Source organism: Eurytemora carolleeae, unplaced genomic scaffold (assembly GCF_000591075.1).
Source record: "Eurytemora carolleeae unplaced genomic scaffold, Eaff_2.0 scaffold1502, whole genome shotgun sequence".
In the NCBI taxonomy this organism is placed as follows: Eukaryota; Metazoa; Arthropoda; class Copepoda; order Calanoida; family Temoridae; genus Eurytemora; species Eurytemora carolleeae.
This window is the reverse complement of record NW_019397554.1, coordinates 1157-20902: the sequence shown is the minus strand read 5'-3', so window position 1 is coordinate 20902 and position 19746 is coordinate 1157. Positions and strand designations below refer to the sequence as shown.

The 19746-nt window shown below is 34.4% G+C and overlaps 2 protein-coding genes and 1 long non-coding RNA gene across 10 annotated transcripts in view; all 3 read right to left on the bottom strand.

The window, feature by feature from the left end:
* LOC111714877 (dual specificity mitogen-activated protein kinase kinase 1) overlaps positions 1–16475 on the bottom strand; it is a 20038-nt gene extending 3563 nt beyond the window's left edge. For all 8 annotated transcript variants that reach the window (XR_002768105.1, XR_002768107.1, XR_002768108.1 and 5 more), the window contains exons 1-9: positions 16312–16475; positions 3660–3821; positions 3293–3375; positions 3156–3231; positions 1971–2112; positions 1459–1526; positions 979–1094; positions 796–862; positions 97–222 (exon numbers count right to left, since the gene is read on the bottom strand). Coding sequence is in view for 1 of the 8 variants with exons in the window: in XM_023490089.1 (XP_023345857.1) it covers positions 97–222; positions 796–862; positions 979–1094; positions 1459–1526; positions 1971–2112; positions 3156–3231; positions 3293–3375; positions 3660–3821; positions 16312–16456 (985 nt within the window). In the remaining 7 variants the exon portion in view is untranslated. The remainder of the gene's footprint in view (positions 1–96; positions 223–795; positions 863–978; positions 1095–1458; positions 1527–1970; positions 2113–3155; positions 3232–3292; positions 3376–3659; positions 3822–16311) is intronic.
* Positions 16476–16514: 39 nt separating this feature from the next.
* LOC111714878 (small nuclear ribonucleoprotein Sm D1) lies at positions 16515–18173 on the bottom strand. The gene is made up of 3 exons (XM_023490091.1): positions 17608–18173; positions 17150–17274; positions 16515–16867 (listed from the first exon to the last, which is right to left on the bottom strand). The coding sequence occupies exons 1-3, from the start codon at positions 17677–17679 to the stop codon at positions 16657–16659; spliced, it is 408 nt and encodes a 135-aa protein (XP_023345859.1). The 5' UTR covers positions 17680–18173; the 3' UTR covers positions 16515–16656.
* A 414-nt stretch (positions 18174–18587) lies between these two features.
* On the bottom strand, positions 18588–19497 carry LOC111714879 (uncharacterized). Its single transcript, XR_002768112.1, has 2 exons — positions 19394–19497; positions 18588–18712 (listed from the first exon to the last, which is right to left on the bottom strand). It is a non-coding gene; the product is annotated as an uncharacterized LOC111714879 (long non-coding RNA).
* Between the last annotated feature and the right edge of the window lie 249 nt (positions 19498–19746).

Genomic DNA, 19746 nt, shown 5'->3' with positions numbered 1-19746 from the left:
GTGGAGTTCTAGGTGTTCTAGGAGATGGAACTGGCATCATGTTACCTGTATGTGGAGTTCTAGGTGTTCTAGGAGATGGAACTGGCATCATGTTACCTGTATGTGGAGTTCTAGGTGTTCTAGGAGATGGAACTGGCATCATGTTAGCTGGATCTTCCATGAATACTGGTCCAAATATGTTTGCTAGATAGTTTGGGTCAGGGGGAGGAATAGGATAACAACCTAGAATATTATTATCACTATTCTTATCATGGTAAATACTGAATTCGGAACCTCTGTAATTTGAAATGTGCAACCCCGAGACCGCATTCAGGGCATTGAACACCACTGTGTGGACAATGGCCTGGTGCAGTGATCGCCATCTAATGCAAAACCATACAGTGGCCAAGAAGACTTTAATTGAGGGGTTAAGCATTGATCCTCAAGCTTAAAAGGGCCCATATTAGATATCAAGAAAAAAATTTCAAGTTTAACGATACTAAAAACATAAGGTTCGACCTCTGAATCTGATCATAATTAATTTGAGTTTTATTAATGTAAACTGTACAGGGTGTCTCAAATAGTCGGGGAATAATGGTCTAACGACGCGTTTGTAGTCGGATTTTAAATTTTATTGTGCAAACTGAGATTATCTTTATTTTTACTAAATTTACTCACTCCAGTGAGAAACTTTAGAAGCATATAAAATTGTTTCCATCTTCAAGAAATTTGACAAAGATTTTAAAAATTATCTCAATCTTTAAAATCCGAGTTTTCTAGACAGGAATATACATGTTTACGTAAACTATTACTAACCCAATGCCATTTCTAGAAGAGAGAGCCCAAGAGACCAAAGATCACTTGCAACACTGTACTGTGACCCCTAAACAAACAAAAACAAAATGATTTATATTGCAAAATGTTCATATAGTAGAGAAATAAATTACAGCGAAAGAAACAAAATGAGTGGGACATATGTCCTAAATAACATTAAATTACCTGTAACCGCTCTGGGGACATATAGCTGCGTGTCCCAACAAAGGAGTTGGCCATAGAATCAATAAGCTGACCGGAAACACCGAAATCACAAATTTTGATTTCACCAGCAGAGTTCACTGAAGAAAAATAAATAAAAATAAATTGTCAAGTTAAAACCCTATAGTATTATTTACTCTAAAGAAAAATTAGAACCAATTGAAATTTGCCCAAAGGCGTAAATGAATGAAAGATTAATGAAAAAATAATGAAAAATGAAGGGATGAAAGATAGGATTAATGAGTAAGAGGATGAATGAAAGGATGAGTTGAAAGATAGATGAAAGTATGAAAAGATGGATGAATGAAAGAAAGAATGAGTGAAAGGATGAATTATAAAAGGATGAACAAAAGAATAAACAAATAGAAGGATGAATTAGGTAAATCACTGAATTAATCAACGATGATGAATGAAAGAATGAATATTGATAAAAACATGCATTACCCAAAATATTCGATGGTTTCACATCTCTGTGAATGATCTGATGTTTCTCTCTAAGGTACTGCAGACCTCTGTATATAAATATTCACACTCGTTTTAAAAAAAGAAGAAAAAATATCAAATGAATAATAGGATGGATGTCCATTTAGGTGGTGTCTTAAGAACTTCTTTATGAAACTAACAGCGTAATTTTCAAGTGACACTCAATGCAAAGAAATCACTCAATGTTTATAATTCTTAATTGGGCTTTCTCTACAAAAGTGACATGGGCATATAGGAATTATTAGAATTTAAAACTTTTAAACCTAGAAATACAAAAATTGATCAAATTAAGGTTTCAATGGCAATCTTGTTAATTGGGTATTGTCATATTTGTATGGAGGGTTACTTGAAATTTGAAGAAAAGTTTTAAAAAGTTAAGAAGTTTATATTATTTATATATATTCTATCTTTGACCCCCCCCCCCTTCCCTCCTCTAAAGATGAACTCCCTGAAATAAGTTTGTGTATATATCCCTAAGAACTGCAAATGTAATCTTTCTCAAATATTTCTCCGGGATTCTGCCAGTCTTCTTTATAACCAGGTCCAGGGACCCTCCATCCATATACTCCATACAGATATTAATCTCTCCGTCAGAATGAAATGCTCCATAGAAACCTAGAATTTACAACATAGTCAAAACAAACGCAAAGCAGGCGCAGCGAGACATAGCACATGTTCACAAATGTATTCTGAAAAAACCACCCACCCTTTTAACACTTAATTAGTTCCCATAAATCAACTTTTTATCCTAGTAAAAATGTGGACTTCTTGCACATTAGTTCAACGATATTCAGTTGCTTTTTGCTTGCGGTGGTGAGAGGATCTCCCTTAGCAGCTCCCCGCTCCAAAGTTAGGAAGAGGGCTGCGTAGAGTCGCTCATGACTTGTCCTACAGGGGAGTAGCGAGGCATAGGATTTAAATAGTGTGGATACTCTCTCTCTCTCTTACCATATCTCCCGCTAGGGAACAAAAAAATGAAAACTCAAAAAAGTATAACCCCTGATAGGTATACAAGCCATGCACATTGCACAATGATACCGTTTTTATACTCAACCAGCTGTGAGGACTGGACTGGTTTCCTGAAATCCCTAATACCCTTCCTCCTCCAAACCTCCTTATCTCTCTCCTACCTGCTCCACAACTTGATGTCACAAGAACTATTTGGAGAGGCCTCAAAACGTAGAAAAAAAACGAAAATTGAACAGGAAAAATTGGAAGGGAAATCTCTGATACGCTCTACACTACCAATTTATTCTGTTAGGGAATGGAGACAAACATTAAAGATGGGGCTAGGAGACGCCCCCCCCCCCTTCATCTATTTCAGCCTGACAGAAAATACATTAGAAGTATGTGTTTGTTTGGAGCTGAATCAACAAGTTGAATTCAGTTGATGACACATCAAATGTGTGTACTGTAGAAATAGGAAAACTTGGTTCTAAAGTTTGCAGCATGACAAAACTGCAAGGATGTCTAAAAAAAATTCATTATTTCTAATGTACGAACAAGAAGAAAATGAAAAACAAGAAATATAGAAAGGTCAAAATATTTACATCTGATATCATTAAACTATTTAAAGAATATTGTAAAAAAATTAAATTTAAAAATAAAACTGTAAAAACTTCCACAATATTTAAAGCTAGTTTTTACATTTTACTGACCTACTATATAAGGTGAGTTGCATTCGTGAAGGATTCTCAGTTCGGTAATGATTTGTTTTTTTATCGCAGGTTTTACCTAATATTGTATTAAATTATTTTATTTTGATAAAACTTTTTCAAATAACATTCGAAGTTACCTCAAGATGAATCATTTTCTTTGCTATAACAGTTCCTGTTTGTTTGTGTCGGACACAATGCACAACTCCCCCGTTTCCAGCACCTAGTTCAATAATGTTGATTTCTTCTCTCCTTCACATTTTATTAAAATTTTTAAATCAAAAAAAAGATTAATAAATAGCATAAATGAATAGTATGATGTCACTCTCGCCTCTACAATCAGTGACATTATATGCGGATTCTATCTATCTATGCTAAGGAGAATACATTTCACTTACATCAGAGCACATTGAGAGTCTAAGTAAGCAACCTTTATATACAACCATGATCCAGGGAGCTAAAATATTGCTAAAACTAACCTAACTCAGACATATTCTCGAAACTAACCTAACTCTGATATCTTCTCAAAGTCCTCTTCCGATTTGAGTTCTCCCAGCTGCTTCTTCTGGTTGAAGAAGAACTCCAGCCTTTTTCTCTGCTCTTCGTCAACATCAGATATTACCAGATCATTGATACACGGAACCATCATAGCTTCACTCATCATTAGATCTAGATAGATATAGATAGATAGATAGAGCGATATGACGAGATTATAGATACACGGAGCCTTAATAGCTTCACTCATCAATAGATGTAATAGATACATAGTTGAAAATATATATATATGTAAATAGATAGATATTGATAAATACATAGTTGAATATTCATATATGTATCTAGATAGATAGATATTGGTGATTGTGAATACATAGTAAAATAGATGAATAGTGAATGCTCAAGTTTTCTACATAAATAAAGACAGACAGACAGATAGACAGATATACAGACAAAGACAGACAGATAAATGGAATATTGAAAATTTTAGACTTGGGTTTAAACATTTTATCTCTGTATCTGATAACTCCGGAGAAAATTCAGATAAGGTTTATTTACTATTCTAATAAACCTAAGAAAAACTTGTTGAGTATTGAAGGGCTACTACCAAAATAACACGTAAACAGATAGAATTTATATAAATTAATCTCGTCCAGGGGATTATATTCCACACAAAATACGTATTTTTCATAAATTAATATGTCTATTGTCTAGTTCAAACCAAAAATCAATTTCAAAATTTATTTTTTTTAAAGAAAGCCCTGTTCTAATCTTGAAGTACAAATTCTAGTGAATTTTTCCATTAGAGGCTGTTTATGAAACCATTGATGATTTGATTAAATTAATTGATATTAAAATATAAATAAACATTTAGGTATAAATGATATGATTTATAAATTTGTTCGTTGTTAATGTTAACATAATAATATTAAAATTGTATATATATACAATAACCACCTTAAATATTTGTACAATGTGTGAAGTCAATGCTAATGTTAATGTAACATTATATACTGTACCACTAACAATAAATGAACCTTAAATATGAATGTTAATGTTAACATTGAATTGTTTGTAAAATGTCAATGTCAATGTCAATGTCAATGTCAATGTCAATGTCAATGTCAATGTCAATGTCAATGTCAATGTCAATGTTAATGTTAATGTTAATGTTAATGTTAATGTTATTGTTAATGTTAGTGTTATCAGAACAGTACTCAGAGAGGCACTGTGTTCAGAGAAAGGACTGCTAGATTTAAGAGACCTGATAATGATGTTCCAATTCCGAGAAACCTTAGAAATAAAGAGAAAAAAGTTGTTATTGGATCCAAGATACAAGAAAATAGCAGAAAGATGAAATCCCCCCCTTGTGGATATTTTATATGGAGTACCTAAGGATACAATCACTGAGGATATTATAGAAGAATTAGCAGCTAGTGATATCAAGATATCAGATTCAGATATTGTATAAATGAGCAAAGGCAAGGATACGATCACTGAGGATATTATAGAAGATTTAGCAGATAGTGATATCCAGATATCAGATTAAGATATTGTATAAATGACCAAAGGCAAGGATACACTCAAAGAGGATATCATAGAAGATTTAGTAGATAGTGATATCCAGATATCAGATTAAGATATTGTATAAATGAGCAAAGGCAAGGATACACTCAAAGAGGATATCATAGAAGATTTAGCAGATAGTGATATCCAGATATCAGATTAAGATATTGTATAAATGAGCAAAGGCACCCCTGCTGTTGTAAGTTATAAAATATCTGTGAAAGCTAAGGATCTAGAGAAGGCCCTAAAACCTAATGTGTGGCCCCTGCGTGTGAAGATGCGTGAATTTATTCTCTACAGTAGTTGGGATATAGTAAAATACCCTACTTCAATAAATCCGTTTAGACCCGTATCAATCCAAGTACAACTCAATCTCTCTCGTTCGTCTACGCGACATAAGAACTTATCAGTTCAATCACACTTTACTTTCAATGTCAAACTGGACATGATCTATCTGTACAATACTTTACTATCAATGTCAAACTGGACATGATATATCTGTACAATACTTTACTATCAATGTCAAACAGGACACGATATATCAGTAAAATGTTTCACTATCAAAGTCAAACCGTACATGATCTATCTGTAGCAATTCCCAATCTATATCTTTCTTTCAAGAAGGTGATTCAGGACGGTCCTTGTTCGCTGAACAAAGAACAATTACTATCAATAGGTAATCCATCAAGAGTCTATTCCAGCTGAATACATTTTGGGTTCTAGGTCACAGATTAAGTTAAAGTAGAAGTAATCACAAGTTTTACGTCATTATAAATATAAAACGTAGTGAAGCTAATCATAATACAGGTTCAATAGTTATTTACAGACATAGCTAGGTTAGGTTAAGCACACAAGATTGCATAGTTACTATTAAGCGCATCTATATTTGACAATGTGCAACGAAATTTATCTATATGTAATTATAGAATCTGCCACTGTATTTGTTACAGGTACAAGGGTCAGAATTTGAGAAATATGCGTGACCAACCTACATCTACACAAAGAAAAATTATCAAGAGCAGAGTCCAGAAATATTGGTAACCCAAGACTAATAGATGGAAACATTTATAATGTTTTGGCTAACTAATCATCATGGAGACTAACACAACCAGCATCTGTGTTCAATTCGGATTGTCTATTAAGCAGACAAGATTTGAAAGAAACCTGTTTATGATGGGGTTCTTGGCGCACCTTTGGTGCTTAAGTTGATGTGAATTGAAGGTTTGTCATTACACAATTTAAGAGTACTCAAGTAATAACTTTTACAGAAAAAAAACTTTAACAATTTAAAAATGTTTCTCTAACTATACAGGGTGTATCTTAAAAAAACGCAATAATATTTCACCAGGATGAAGTGATATTATTTGACTGAAACCTGTTTCTAATCACTCTCATGCTTGAGAATTAGGAACAAGTCGAATTTACTAACTTCATGAAAAGTCTTACATAATAAGACAACATTTTGAAAATTCTTCTGAGAGTTATAAAAGAGGTGTATAGAGTTGTTTAAAGAAGCATCAAGGCATAATGTTGTTCATAGAAGCATCCAGGCATAATGTTGTTTAAAGAAGCATCCAGGCATAATGTTGTTTATAGAAGCATCCAGGCATAATATTGTTTACAGAAGTTGTTAATCTAAGAACCTTAGGATTCGCCTGATCGAGGCATATTGGCCACGCCCCTATTCTCCACACCTTTAAACCGTCCGGTTCTAATCTGAGACCTCATGTATTTTATCTGCAACAGATAAAACATAAGATCTTGTTCCTGCTGAGGCAGGTCTTGCACAGATTGAAAATCTGGTACAAACATCTATCAATGTCAATATAGAATACTTATTCCAGATCAATCTGAATATCAACAAAGAACAAAATATAAATAAATGATAAAACTGATAAAGATGCTTTCCTGGTGGTTCTATTGGCAATTTATATTATCAATGCAGTCCAAGCTCATTGTATAATATCTGAAATGGTAAACATCTCAGACATGATTCTCATACAAACATTGGACAATACATGATACATAAATAAAGCCAGCAGGATAACATCTGTGGTGGCATGGTTTCCTCGCAACAATGTTCCATAGTCCTTAACAAAAAATGCTTGACAATGAGCAATCTTAGCTCAACATTGCCCAACAAAGAAAAAGGACTCATGGGACAGTAATAAACAGAAACCATTACCTATAGTTTACAATACATTTGAAAAAATACAACAACCAGTAGTTCTTCCTAATCTTCGACATATCTTCATAACCAGGCCAATCAGCATAGTTAGTAGGATCATCATCCTGGTTATCAGTAGAGGTCAGGATTATCACAGTCGCGAAGGATCTGCTCAAAATCACTAAATAGATCCGTAGTGGTATGAGGTCCAGGATTATCACAGTCACGAAGGAACTGCTCAAAGTTACTAAGTACACCAGTAGAGATGTGAGGCTCAAGATTATTACAGTCACAAAGGAACTGCTCAAAATGTACAGAGCTTTAAGGTTTATGCTTTTCTTCTTCAGTTTAGAGTCAGGTAATAGATGAGGTTTCAGTAGCAGCTGCAGCGGCAGCTCTCTTCCTCTTAAGAAATAAGAGGATTCTAGGAGTTTCACCTGGCACAGGCTTGAAAGCAATCAGGAGTAATAACAGTACTCAGACTCTTCAATGATCATAACGTCATCTTTATCTCCCTCCATATCAGGAACAACAATAACAACCTTCCTTGTTTCCTTTGCTTCAGGTTCTGTGAAAATCATCTTTTCACAACTTAAAAAGAAGACCTGAAGACAGGCTTGAACAGGGGGAAAGGGAGAAAACTCGTCTTATTCTTGTGTTAGAGAAAGAAGAATGTTTAATTAAAAATAAACCTTATCATGAACATCTTTAGTTGAGGCATCAAATCATAGGATGAGGGGCAACAGAAAATACTCTTTGAAAGCTTTTAAAGGAACTATTCCTTTTAAAGCCATCAAGGTTAGAACTAAAACCTTATCTTAGACATTTTGAGTTTCATACCCAACATGTCAAATGATATATGAAAGAAATTGAAGAAAACAGATACCGAGAAATTACTGAAGCTACTGAAAATATAATGTTTAAACTTTAAATCATTTAGAGATCTCAACTCCATTCTTGTATTACAAAGGAGATTAGGAACTGCAAGAAGACTCTCCATTCTTTGAGAGGCATTTTCTAGTTGGCACTCAGTTCAACATTATGCTTCACATCAGAGCTGGGGAGATAATCTTTCAAGAACTTCATAATGTCTTTTACCATTGGCTTGGAATGATCATCCTTAGAGCAGAGTAGAAGATTATATGTACTCTTACCAGGACTATTAAATGTAACTTCACATTCTGTACATAAAAGCTCCTTTGGAGGTTTCCTGCTGCACTTCCTTCGGCATTTATGCCATGGACCTAGACAAGTGAAGCAGAGTTTCCTTTTACATGATTCAATTCTTTCTTTTGCAGTTAAAGTAAAGAATTCAGCACAGACTCCAATCTCATGTCTGTGCTTATCTAGTGGGCAAGGATATTTCAAGGACAAATCATACCATTTAGAATTAGCAGCTTTATCACCTTTCTTAGGGACTGATGCTGCTATGGTCTGAGAGAGTCATCTTTATCATCTTCAGAGAAGTTGTCAGAATCTAGGGATTTATTCTTGACTCTGACAATATTAACACTCTTACTTGGACTCTTCTTGGCTTGCCTCTCTTTACTCAAAGGAGCTGGCTTCTTTGGAGAACATTGGGTTACTGAATCTAAACTTTTGATCTCTCGTTCAATAAATTTAACAAGAAGTTCCAATGCTTCTTTGCCTACAAGCTTCTGAGGATCTAAATCTTGATCAGATGCCTTTTTGTTAAACTCACATCTGTGAGAATCAGGAAGTAGGCCTACCAGTATTTCAAGAAAAATTCTGGAATGAATATACTGGTTCAGCTCTAAAACATCAAGATCTTGAATCTTAGCCAGGTTTCTGATCTTGTAGATCCCAGAGAGTAGCAAAGTAAAGAAATCAGCAGTTACCTGAGAGGATGCATGTGGGCCAGGTTTCTTATTGCTCTCCAAGTCATCACAGATAGTATTGGCAATTGTCATAACATCACCATACTTCCTAACAAGAAATCCCTTAATCTTAAGATAATCACCATTATACTCTGCAATTTGTAACTTAATTCTAGGGGAGAGGTACTTTTCAGCCAAAATTTCACCTCTTTGTTGCTCAGTTCCCTTTCTTTGGAAGCTAGCTTCAAATTTCTTGAAGAACTCAAAGACATTCTGCTTGGCATCATTAGAGAAGGGTATGAGGGAATCAGTGAACTCCTTCCCAAGGGGTTTGGTATAAGACTGCTTATTCTCAGCTAGGTCTCTTATATTGGAAACCCAATCAGAGGCATTTCTCATGATCCTAATTGCTTTCTGACAAAGAATCACATCCCGTCCAGGAAAATTTGAGTTTTTCATACAAGCTTCATTGCATTGCTTACTAACCTTCTCAATCTGAGGGGTATATGATGAATAATACTCTTGTATTCTTTCCTCCGAAAATGTATCATCAACATTCTTATTAATCATACCTGAGAGCTTGTCAACAAGCATCTGGAAACTATCTCTCAAGATATCTCTGGATATTTCATCCTCAGGATCAATACTAGACTGTCTACTAATTCCACTTCCAGATCTAGATTTTTCTTGCTGAAATATAGATGGAGGGGTAGTATATCTTTGAAGAACTGACGGTGGATGACTATCTTGACATATTTGTTCTTCATGGTGAACTGAAACCGGGACCGTTCTGCCTAAGCTATTGAACACTTTCTGAGATTTAGGAGGATCCTGCACTGTCCTTGAGCCAGGCTGCAGACACGCCACAGCTTGACCTGAAGACATCTGGCTTGGATTGTGTTTCCTAATTCCAGGTATAGATATGGCAGGGGAAGTAGATAATAACTGCTCCTGGTCAATATTTGTGTTATTAGACTGAGTAACAATAGGTACAGAGGTAGTTGTTGTCATAACCACTCCTGACGAAACCAAACCACATGGATAGATATTAGGGAAATGGTTCCCTTCTGGTACAGGTGAAGGGTAAGGAGATTGGACTGCAAATGATTTACTTTCAACAAATGCTAATTTCGTCAAAAGAATATCATTGAACTTTTCTGAAGTCTTCATTCTTACAGAAATCTCATCTAATTGTTTCTCCAGTTTAAGAACCAAAAAGGAGAGCTCAGCCTGTTTATCCTTCTCTTCAAGAAGATTATTTATAATATTAGCTTGCTTAGAGACTTGTTCGGCCAAGATAGCAATTGCTTCACCTCTCTTTAAGAACTTTGCTTCAAACGCAGCCAAAGTTTTTTCAGTATTAGCAGTGGCATACTCTAAAGTGGCCTTCTTCTTTTTGAGACTCTGGACATCATTATCTATGTCATTGACAGCAGCTATAGTGTCTTTCACATCTAAGGAATTCTTCTTTGAACTACAAATAAGTCCTTCATTTATGTGGGTGATACAATTTTGGCTTTTATCAATATTAATAATTTTGCTCTCTAATTGAAAACATTTCTTGATGATTATCTTCTCATTTGAGGATAACTTCTTTAAAACTTAGGTTGCTTTTTTAGAAGATCCTCTATGATAACATTCAGGGGTGGAATGTCTCCTCTTGATCTATCATATTCAGTTAGATCAGGTTCTTCTTCATCAGCACTTGTCTCTCCATCAGTAGTCTGGAGTGCTTCACCTGCATTGATGAGCTCATCTTGGATTGACAGACATCTTCCTTTGGACTTTGCTGCATTGAAGTTTCTTGAACTGACAGCAATTGTCTCATCAGAGGGTTCTTCACTAGGGGGTTCACCACCAAACTCTGTTGGTGGGTTGATAGCACTACATGCCTTTTCTTGGACATCTACAATGTGTTCTCCAGAATTAGTATTACCTAATAGGTTAATTGATCTAAGCGCTAACACACCCATTCTAGGGGTTGTTGAAATCAAGTGAGATATTCCACTTAAATTTGGAAGACTGCTGACTTGTTGGGGGTAAGGGTTAGAAATTACAGTATCTGGGAATCCATGAAAACTGCTTTGATCAAGGGCACTACCTTGGGCTGCTGCAAGATATCTTGGGTCTGGTTGGTAAGATTGCTCCATCTTTTTATTCCAGCCCAAAACTGAATATTTTAATTTGTTCTGCAATTCCTCACAAATACTTAATAGTTCTCCCTTTCCAGACTTCATAGCCACATCCTTAACTTCATTTAGTTGAGTCTGCAAATCAAGCTCAGTCGTCCACACTTTACCTGGTCAGTTCTCCTTTTCATCAAACTTTGTCTCAAAGTCAAAGATACCTTTTCTTAACATTGCAAGAGTTGCTTCAAGATTATACTCAGATTCTTCTTCAGATGCAAGATCACCACCCGCGCTAATAAAAGGGGATTCAATATACTGATCCAACTGAGTAAAACTTGATCCTTGATGATCAGTGACTACCTTACCATCTGGTAAATATGAGGGCTTAGAGGTGGCAGAGTTCATACTAATCCTATCAGAAGTAATTTTGGTACTATGAAGGGGGGGTTCAGGGGTATACCTTTCTTCGTGAAGGTCTTTAAAATGCCTTCTGGTGTGCCCTGTTTTTGACACAGCTCCAAGGAGGGCCCCTTGGTCAGTGTTATCCTTTATTAATACTTTTTATAAATACTAACTCTCAAGAATTTTAATCATAGCTTCACAATTCAGGTAAAGAATGATTCATGCAATGACTGCAAGCAATTATTCTTCACTTATGAATTGCAGTCTAAAAGGTTTTACTTCTATCAGGAGATACCAATGAGGGGGGGAGGGGGGCAAAGAAACAGATTTTCAATGTTAATCTAAGAACCTTAGGATTCGCCTGATCGAGGCATATTGGCCACGCCCCTATTCTCCACACCTTTAAACCGTCCGGTTCTAATCTGAGACCTCATGTATTTTATCTGCAACAGATAAAACATAAGATCTTGTTCCTGCTGAGGCAGGTCTTGCACAGATTGAAAATCTGGTACAAACATCTATCAATGTCAATATAGAATACTTATTTCAGATCAATCTGAATATCAACAAAGAACAAAATATAAATAAATGATAAAACTGATAAAGATGCTTTCCTGGTGGTTCTATTGGCAATTTATATTATCAATGCAGTCCAAGCTCATTGTATAATATCTGAAATGGTAAACATCTCAGACATGATTCTCATACAAACATTGGACAATACATGATAGCAGGATAACATCTGTGGTGGCATGGTTTCCTCGCAACAATGTTCCATAGTCCTTAACAAAAAATGCTTGACAATGAGCAATCTTAGCTCAACAGAAGCATCCAGGCATAATGTTGTTTATAGAAACATCCAGACATAATGTTGTTTATAGAGGCATCAAGGCATAATGTTGTTTATAGAAGCATCCAGGCATAATGTTGTTAATAGAAGCATCCAGGCATAATGTTGTTTATAGAGGCATCCAGGCATAATGTTGTTTATAGAAGCATCCAGGCATAATGTTGTTTATAGAAGCATCCAGGAATAATGTTGTTTGAAGAAGCATCCAGGCATAATGTTGTTTATAGAAGGATCCAGGCATAATGTTGTTTATAGAAGCATCCGGGAATAATGTTGTTTAAGGAAGCATCCAGGCATAATGTTGTTTATAGAAGCATCCAGGCATAATGTACTCTGAAAAAAATGTTGTCTTTGTCACACAACTCCCAAGGAAACAACAACACTATTAAAGCTTGTCTACAAGTCTATTGTGCAATTTATTTTATTTTTAACAGGTAACACAAACTTCAAATAATTTAAAGTTCTAACTCTTCCTCACTAATTATACATTCTTAACACACATTATTGGTCTTGAAGGGACTGTAGAGTAATTTAGAGTGACACTCAATCTAAAGAAGGGCAAGCATAATTACAATCATTAGTAAAATAAGTTTTATTCTGATGATTTCTTCATTGTTTCTGAAGTTAGAAATGCAAAGTCCCTTTTATGGTTAAACTGAAAATGAAAATACATAGTTTTTAAGAATGAAACAAAAACATGGATCTCATTATTCAGACTTATTCTGATTTTAAGGGTATCTTGTGATACAGACATGCCATAATATAAATGAAACTACACAAACAGTCCCTTTAACAAAACATGAAGTACGCTTAACTTGAATATAAAATTATAGCAATGAATCATATATGAAATTAATAACTTCTTCTCCCTTCTCTTACATTTCCGAGAATTTATATCTTATTGCTTTGGCTGAAAAGAAAAATATTCATTCATAAACAATGATCAGAAATCAAAAAAAAATAATAACTATTGTTGTTCCAAAGACGTAGTTTTATTATTGCTTTTGTGGAAAATATATTTTCAATTTTAGGGGTAAAAAAGTTAATCATTTTTTAGTTAGAAATTAATTTGATTTTACGAGAGAAATAGAAGTTTTTGAGATATATATAGAAATAAAATATTCATTAATTTATCAATGGTGAAATGGTCTACTCAAAGCTGTAAAATTTTTGTAAAAAGCATTTTTGCAATTTTAAATTTTGATGTTTTAAATTAAGATTTTGACATTTTTCTTAAAATAACAGAATTGTGTCCGTACATTACTTTTTAATAACTGGTTTTTTGACAGTGAATTAAAAAAACAGGGATTGAAATTGTAGATATATTTCTTGCAACAAAAAGTGATGAAACTAACCTATTCCTCAAAATAATTTAGACATATCCTGAACCCGCATGAGATAAACCTGCAGCATGGGAAGAGAACCTGGTTAACGTCGGAAACTATTTATTTTGGGTATTTATGAATTTGACTTTTAAGATATTTTTGATTACCTTTTATTCTAAAAGAATAATTTATCATGATCATGATCATTAACATTAACATTAACATTAACATTAACATTAACATTAACATTAACATTAACATTAACATTAACATTAACATTAACATTAACATTAACATTATTAAACATAAACATAAACATAAACATAAACATAAACATAAACATAAACATAAACATAAACATAAACATAAACATAAACATAAACATAAACATTAACATTAACATTAACATTGACTGTAAACAATTCCTTAAATTCTTAGGTTATCAGTATATATTGTTAACATTAACATTGACTTTAAACAATTCATTAACGTTTATGGTTGTCAGTATATCAAGCTATGATATAATATTAGAATCAGAATTAAAACTAACATCACATAGACTTTAAACAATTTATCAAAGGTTATAGTTGTCAGTATAACATTAACATTGATTTTAAACAATTCATTAAATTTAATGGTTGTCAGTATATAAAATTAAGATTAGAATTGATTTTATACTTTCTTGTTCTAGGGTCCTACTTCTTAATTCTGATTTTTATAATGGTAATACTAAAGTCATGTCTTAAAGCTTGTGATTATTATATCTTATAATTTTAATGAATATGTGCCAGTAAAGAGGAATAGCTGAAAAAACTAAAAGCGTGTTTAAGAGGATCCACCCACACACACACACACACAAATTAATAATAACTTCTAAAGGTACGTATATCTTTATATAAAATTCAAAAAGAAACCATATTTGTAAAAAAAAAATATATGAAATACAAAATTTAAAAATAAATTTAAGAAACTTTGTACTTACAAAACCAAAGATTTATATTCTTCATGATTTCAAGTTAAGTACATTCAGAGGCGTATTCAAGGGGGGGGGGGTATGGGGACTAATTCCCCCCCCCTGGACCAACGAAATCTATTGATTTCAGGGGGTTTTCAGGCCACAACGGGTGCTGAGCCCCCCCCCTGCAAGGAAAAGAAAAAAATATAAGCCCCCCCTGGACAACTTCCTGAATACGCCCCTGAGTACATTGTACACTGTTCACTGTATTTGTGGCAGATTTTATGGATCTGTATACTATAAGTATTGTATAATATCTTCTGGACTTGAAAACTATTTGTGGCAGATTTTATGGACTTGGATACTATTTGTGGCAGATATTATTGACTTAAATACTATTTGTGGCAGATATTATTGACTTAAATACTATTTGTGGCATATTTTATGGACTAGAAAACAATTTGTTTCATATTTCATAGGCTCGGATACTGATTTTATAGACTTGAATACTATTTGTTACAGACTTTTTAGACTTGGATTCTATTTGTTACAGTTTTTTAGACTTGGAAACTATATGTTGCAGACGTTTGCACCATGGACTCCTGCAAACCACCACACAAGTATACAAGTAAGTAAGAAGTTTAAAGGTGATAATATAAAAATAAGCGCAGGTGAGGCCAAAGAGAGGAGGGAGGCCAACCACAACAATTTCTAGTCCGATGCACATTCTCCTCATTTTCTCGTCCGAGCCACCTCGAAATCCTCGTCCTTTCAATATTTTTATTTTTAAGTGTCTAATCCTCACTGATAAATCTATTTTCAAAGAATCGGGCCATGTTATGGCATAAATGAAATATCAAATTTTTGTAAATCGAAATTAAAAGTTTTAATTGAATTAAGGTTTTCAGATATTCCTGGTGTAGCATGCCGCAAATAACTCCGAGTTTATAGAACTTAAATCTTTTTTGTTAACTATATAGTGAAAACCATAGAATTTTTTCCGGGTGATTCCATGGGGAAAATGATAGGCAGAGGTATGCCGGATATTTTGCTATTTATTTTATATTGAGAAGAGATTTAAGTTTTACCTAAATAAAGTTTGAAATAATTCTGATGGGTTTGAAGATTCCAGCATGGATGTAATCATTGCAATACTTAAGTCCACCCATATTGCATGTCCTGAAGTGGCCAGATTTTTAAAAAATAGTTTCATGTTCGAGAATTGGAAACACAATAATCGAAAGACGAAGATTCCGAGGTGGCTCGGACGAGAAAATGGGAAGAATGTGGCTCGGACGAGAAATTGTTGTGGCTTGCCTTCCTCCCCTGGGCCAACACTCTTAAGTAAAAGTTGATTAAGATATCCACAATTATATTTAAAATGCTTTTGATGAGCCAGTGTTGATTTTCTACGGCGGAAGGCTAAACTTACTGTGCTGGGAGAGCGGAGGTATCTGAGGAGGACCCATCAGGTCTCCAGGCTGAAGGGGAACAGGATTATTCCGCCATTCCTCCTCATTTGGCGGTAGAGTCAGAGGAAGAGGCGGCGGACGGCGGAACTTCTTTCCACTCGACATTTTATATTTTTATTAATTCTCTGTTTTCAGAGGATTCAACAATCTTTTCAGGCGATCATCTGAAACATTTTTAGAGTTGAAAAAATGGTGACAACACAAACGTTAAGGTACAAGTTTACAAAATAAACGAAATGCAAAGATTCAAAGATTGCATGGATTTGCCATGCAAAGATTGCATGGATTTGCCGGAGAGGAGTTCTCTACATCCTCCTTGGTCCACCGCGGGGAGCTCCTCCACTCCGGGGTCCGCCTCGACCACGTCCACGTCCACCGCGGGCTCCGCCAGATCTTGGGTTTCCTCTGGATCCACCTCGACCACCTCGTCCGCCTCGTCCGAGTTCCTTACGCTTCCGGGGTCCGTCGTCAATCAGCAGGTTTTCCAGGGGCAGGGTGTCAGGCAGGATAAAATATCTAAAAATAACATTTACAATTTAATTTCGCTATTAAGAGAATTTTCATGTTAGTGATCTGAAATAAAAACTATCGAGTATTTACTACTAAAAAATATTTGCAAGGAAGTTAATAAAAGTTTTCACTTTGGTTCTTATTTTTCTAAAAATTCGCAGAGCGGGATGATAATTTATTTTATTTTATCTCGAGACTGAAGTGACATAACACGCAGCCCTAGTGGTAAATTAGAGAACTATGGAGAATTTACCGTCGGTAATATTTGTTAGCGATCGGGACTGTTACCTGATATTATTTCCCCGGACGGTTAATGAGTCTATAGAGACTGGATCCCGGTTTTTGATTGTCATCTTAACGCTCTTGAGATGAGTGTTCATGGCAATATCTACACCAGTTATAGAACCATGAACCTACAATAAAATAAAATATTAAAATATAGAAAAAGTTTTTTTTTCAAAAATGAAGTTTTACAAATAATGGAATCTTAAATCTTAAAATCGTTTTAGTTGGAATCAATATATCGAAATTAAAACACACGTCTTAGATATTTCTGGGGGTGTTGAAATTTTTAGGAACAAGGTTTTGTTTTTAGGTATGTATTGTATTGTTTACCCTAGTAATCTAGAAATTAGCAAAATATATTTGTTTAATTTGACATGTTTTCTTTAACTAACACCTCAGTCATATTAAAGTATGAAACTATGAAACGTAAAAAAACGTCCTACAACCCCATTATAACGTGCCTGTGTCCCGTTCTTGAGTTCAATTGTGACTGTCTCGTGACTGAGCTTCATGAGGAATCGGACCAACTTCATTTTTAATCAGATTTTTTTTCTGAAAAAAAAAAAAAGTTTATTATCAGTTCAATGGGCGATCATAATCTATGAAGGCAGTATTCCTTTCATTGAGGAAATATTTGAAAACTGTACACTGTACACTTTGCAGTTGATTTAGATATTTCACATAAAAAACTAAAATTGTTTTTGCTTCATCTTTTTGTAATAAATAACTTGGTTGATCCACAGAGCTTGAAAGTTTGGGTCCGAGACAAACTTCAATTTGTCACAACGCAGCTGGGACGAGTCCCGATACTCTTGAATCGTCCCGTAGGCGAGTAAATCGTCACCGATTTTCATATAATCCTGTAGATCAAGTTTATCCGGCCGAAAATAGACACAACTTATCGTCCCAGTACCATCGTCCAGACGTAAGGAAAGTGGACGAATGGAGTTAACCGACGAATCCACTGGGATCAAATCAATAATCGTCCCAAAGAAAGAGAAGTTGCCAGATACTACTTCAACACCATCTGTGAAGGAGGAATAAAATATGTTTAAACGGTTCATTATAATAAAAAAGATATCTTGAAGTGGAATTAAAACAAATTCAGGGTTGCTCTAAGAAGGTGACAGGATAATGATATGAAAATTGAATCTCAAGTACCGCACATATATTGTGGAACAGATCAAATCAAAGTTCCGCGATGTATATTTTTAAGATTCAAAATATTTTTAAAAGAGGGGGGAAGGGAATGATTTATCAAACCGTTTCTTTCTCACACACAACAAAGTCAGGAGTAAGTTTGAATCATCAACCCCTGAATAATTTATTATATATGTTCCACACAATTTCTAATTTGTTTGGTGAATTAAAGTTATATTAATTATTTTATTCATTCCTTTAATGAACTCCGGTGAATAATGTTTCCTCTGCATGTTTGTGACCGTAGAACTAAAGTGTCTGTCCGTCATTATCCCTGGATGTTCTTCTCTCGTACTGTGGAGGAAATAGAGTTGAAATAAACAAACATATTCGCTGCGGCTAGTCTTGCTGTTGTGTCGTGCATTTCTAAAAAAAAATTACAAAATGATAACTCTTGATTTTTCTAAACTTTCGTAAAGTAAGTGAGGGATAAAGAACAAAACAGAAAAAAGTTAATGAAATTATGGGAATGAAAAGATTATGGGGAAAAGCTATAAAAAATGGGGAAATGATTAAAGAAATACAGAATTAGAGAAAAAAGGTAAAAACAGGCAAAAAATTAAAATTAAATTAAAATTAAAATTTTTTAAAATCAATAGAATAAAAATGTAATTTTTGATAAATTATGGACAAGAAAACAGGCTAAAGGTAATCTCAAGACATTGCTATGGACTCGGAATGAAGAGAATACGGACAAAAAATAAACAAGGGCAAGCCTTCTTTTTATTAAACCAGTGACTTTAGCGCTAATTAATTTTCCCCCTTGGCCTAATTATTTGCCAGGAATGGGCAACTTTCCCCGCTCTTACAGGAGTTACATCTTAATTCAAAAGTTTGAGCACTGAGAAATTGATTTAGAGTTAAGTATTTGAAGGAAAAGTTTAGTCCTCAGAGGCCGAATTTAAAGAATTTTAACCGCGGCTCAAACACTCCACTTGTAGTTGTTTTTAGAGTTTCGAGATTTGAGCCGGCGCTCAATCGAAACCGGTTTTTGTTGGTTCACCGACGTGGTTTAAATTCTTAAATTTCGTCCTCAGGATATTTTACCTATATCATGGGCCCACTCCACACTACCCCAGTGATCCGTTTGAAACGTGCATTCTAAAAAGATAGACAAATCAAATTGTATTACACACATAATTTCAAGTAAACCCTCAATTTAAAGATTAGTTAGTCCGATTCGGAACAGTAACCTTAAAACTTTTGTCTGAAGGAGACATCCTCATTTTCTAGCTGAAAATTGATTGTTTTAGATTGTGGTTTCTCTATGAAGGTAAACCGCAAATTTACAAAATATATATATTTTTCGGAGGTTGTGTGATAAATAGAATTTTATTTATTTATATACTTCGCACCCCTCTTCTCATAACAAATTTTTCGCGCCTTACTGTTGCTATACA

Excerpts from the sequence above, each read along its gene's own strand:
- LOC111714878 (XM_023490091.1), bottom strand. The coding sequence starts at position 17,679 with ATGAAGTTGGTCCGATTCCTCATGAAGCTCAGTCACGAGACAGTCACA. Across the intron at positions 17,275-17,607 it reads AACTCAAGAACGGGACACAG|GTTCATGGTTCTATAACTGG; the intron begins GCACGTTATAAT and ends ATTTTATTGTAG. Across the intron at positions 16,868-17,149 it reads GTCCGGGGAAATAATATCAG|ATATTTTATCCTGCCTGACA; the intron begins GTAACAGTCCCG and ends TGTTATTTTTAG.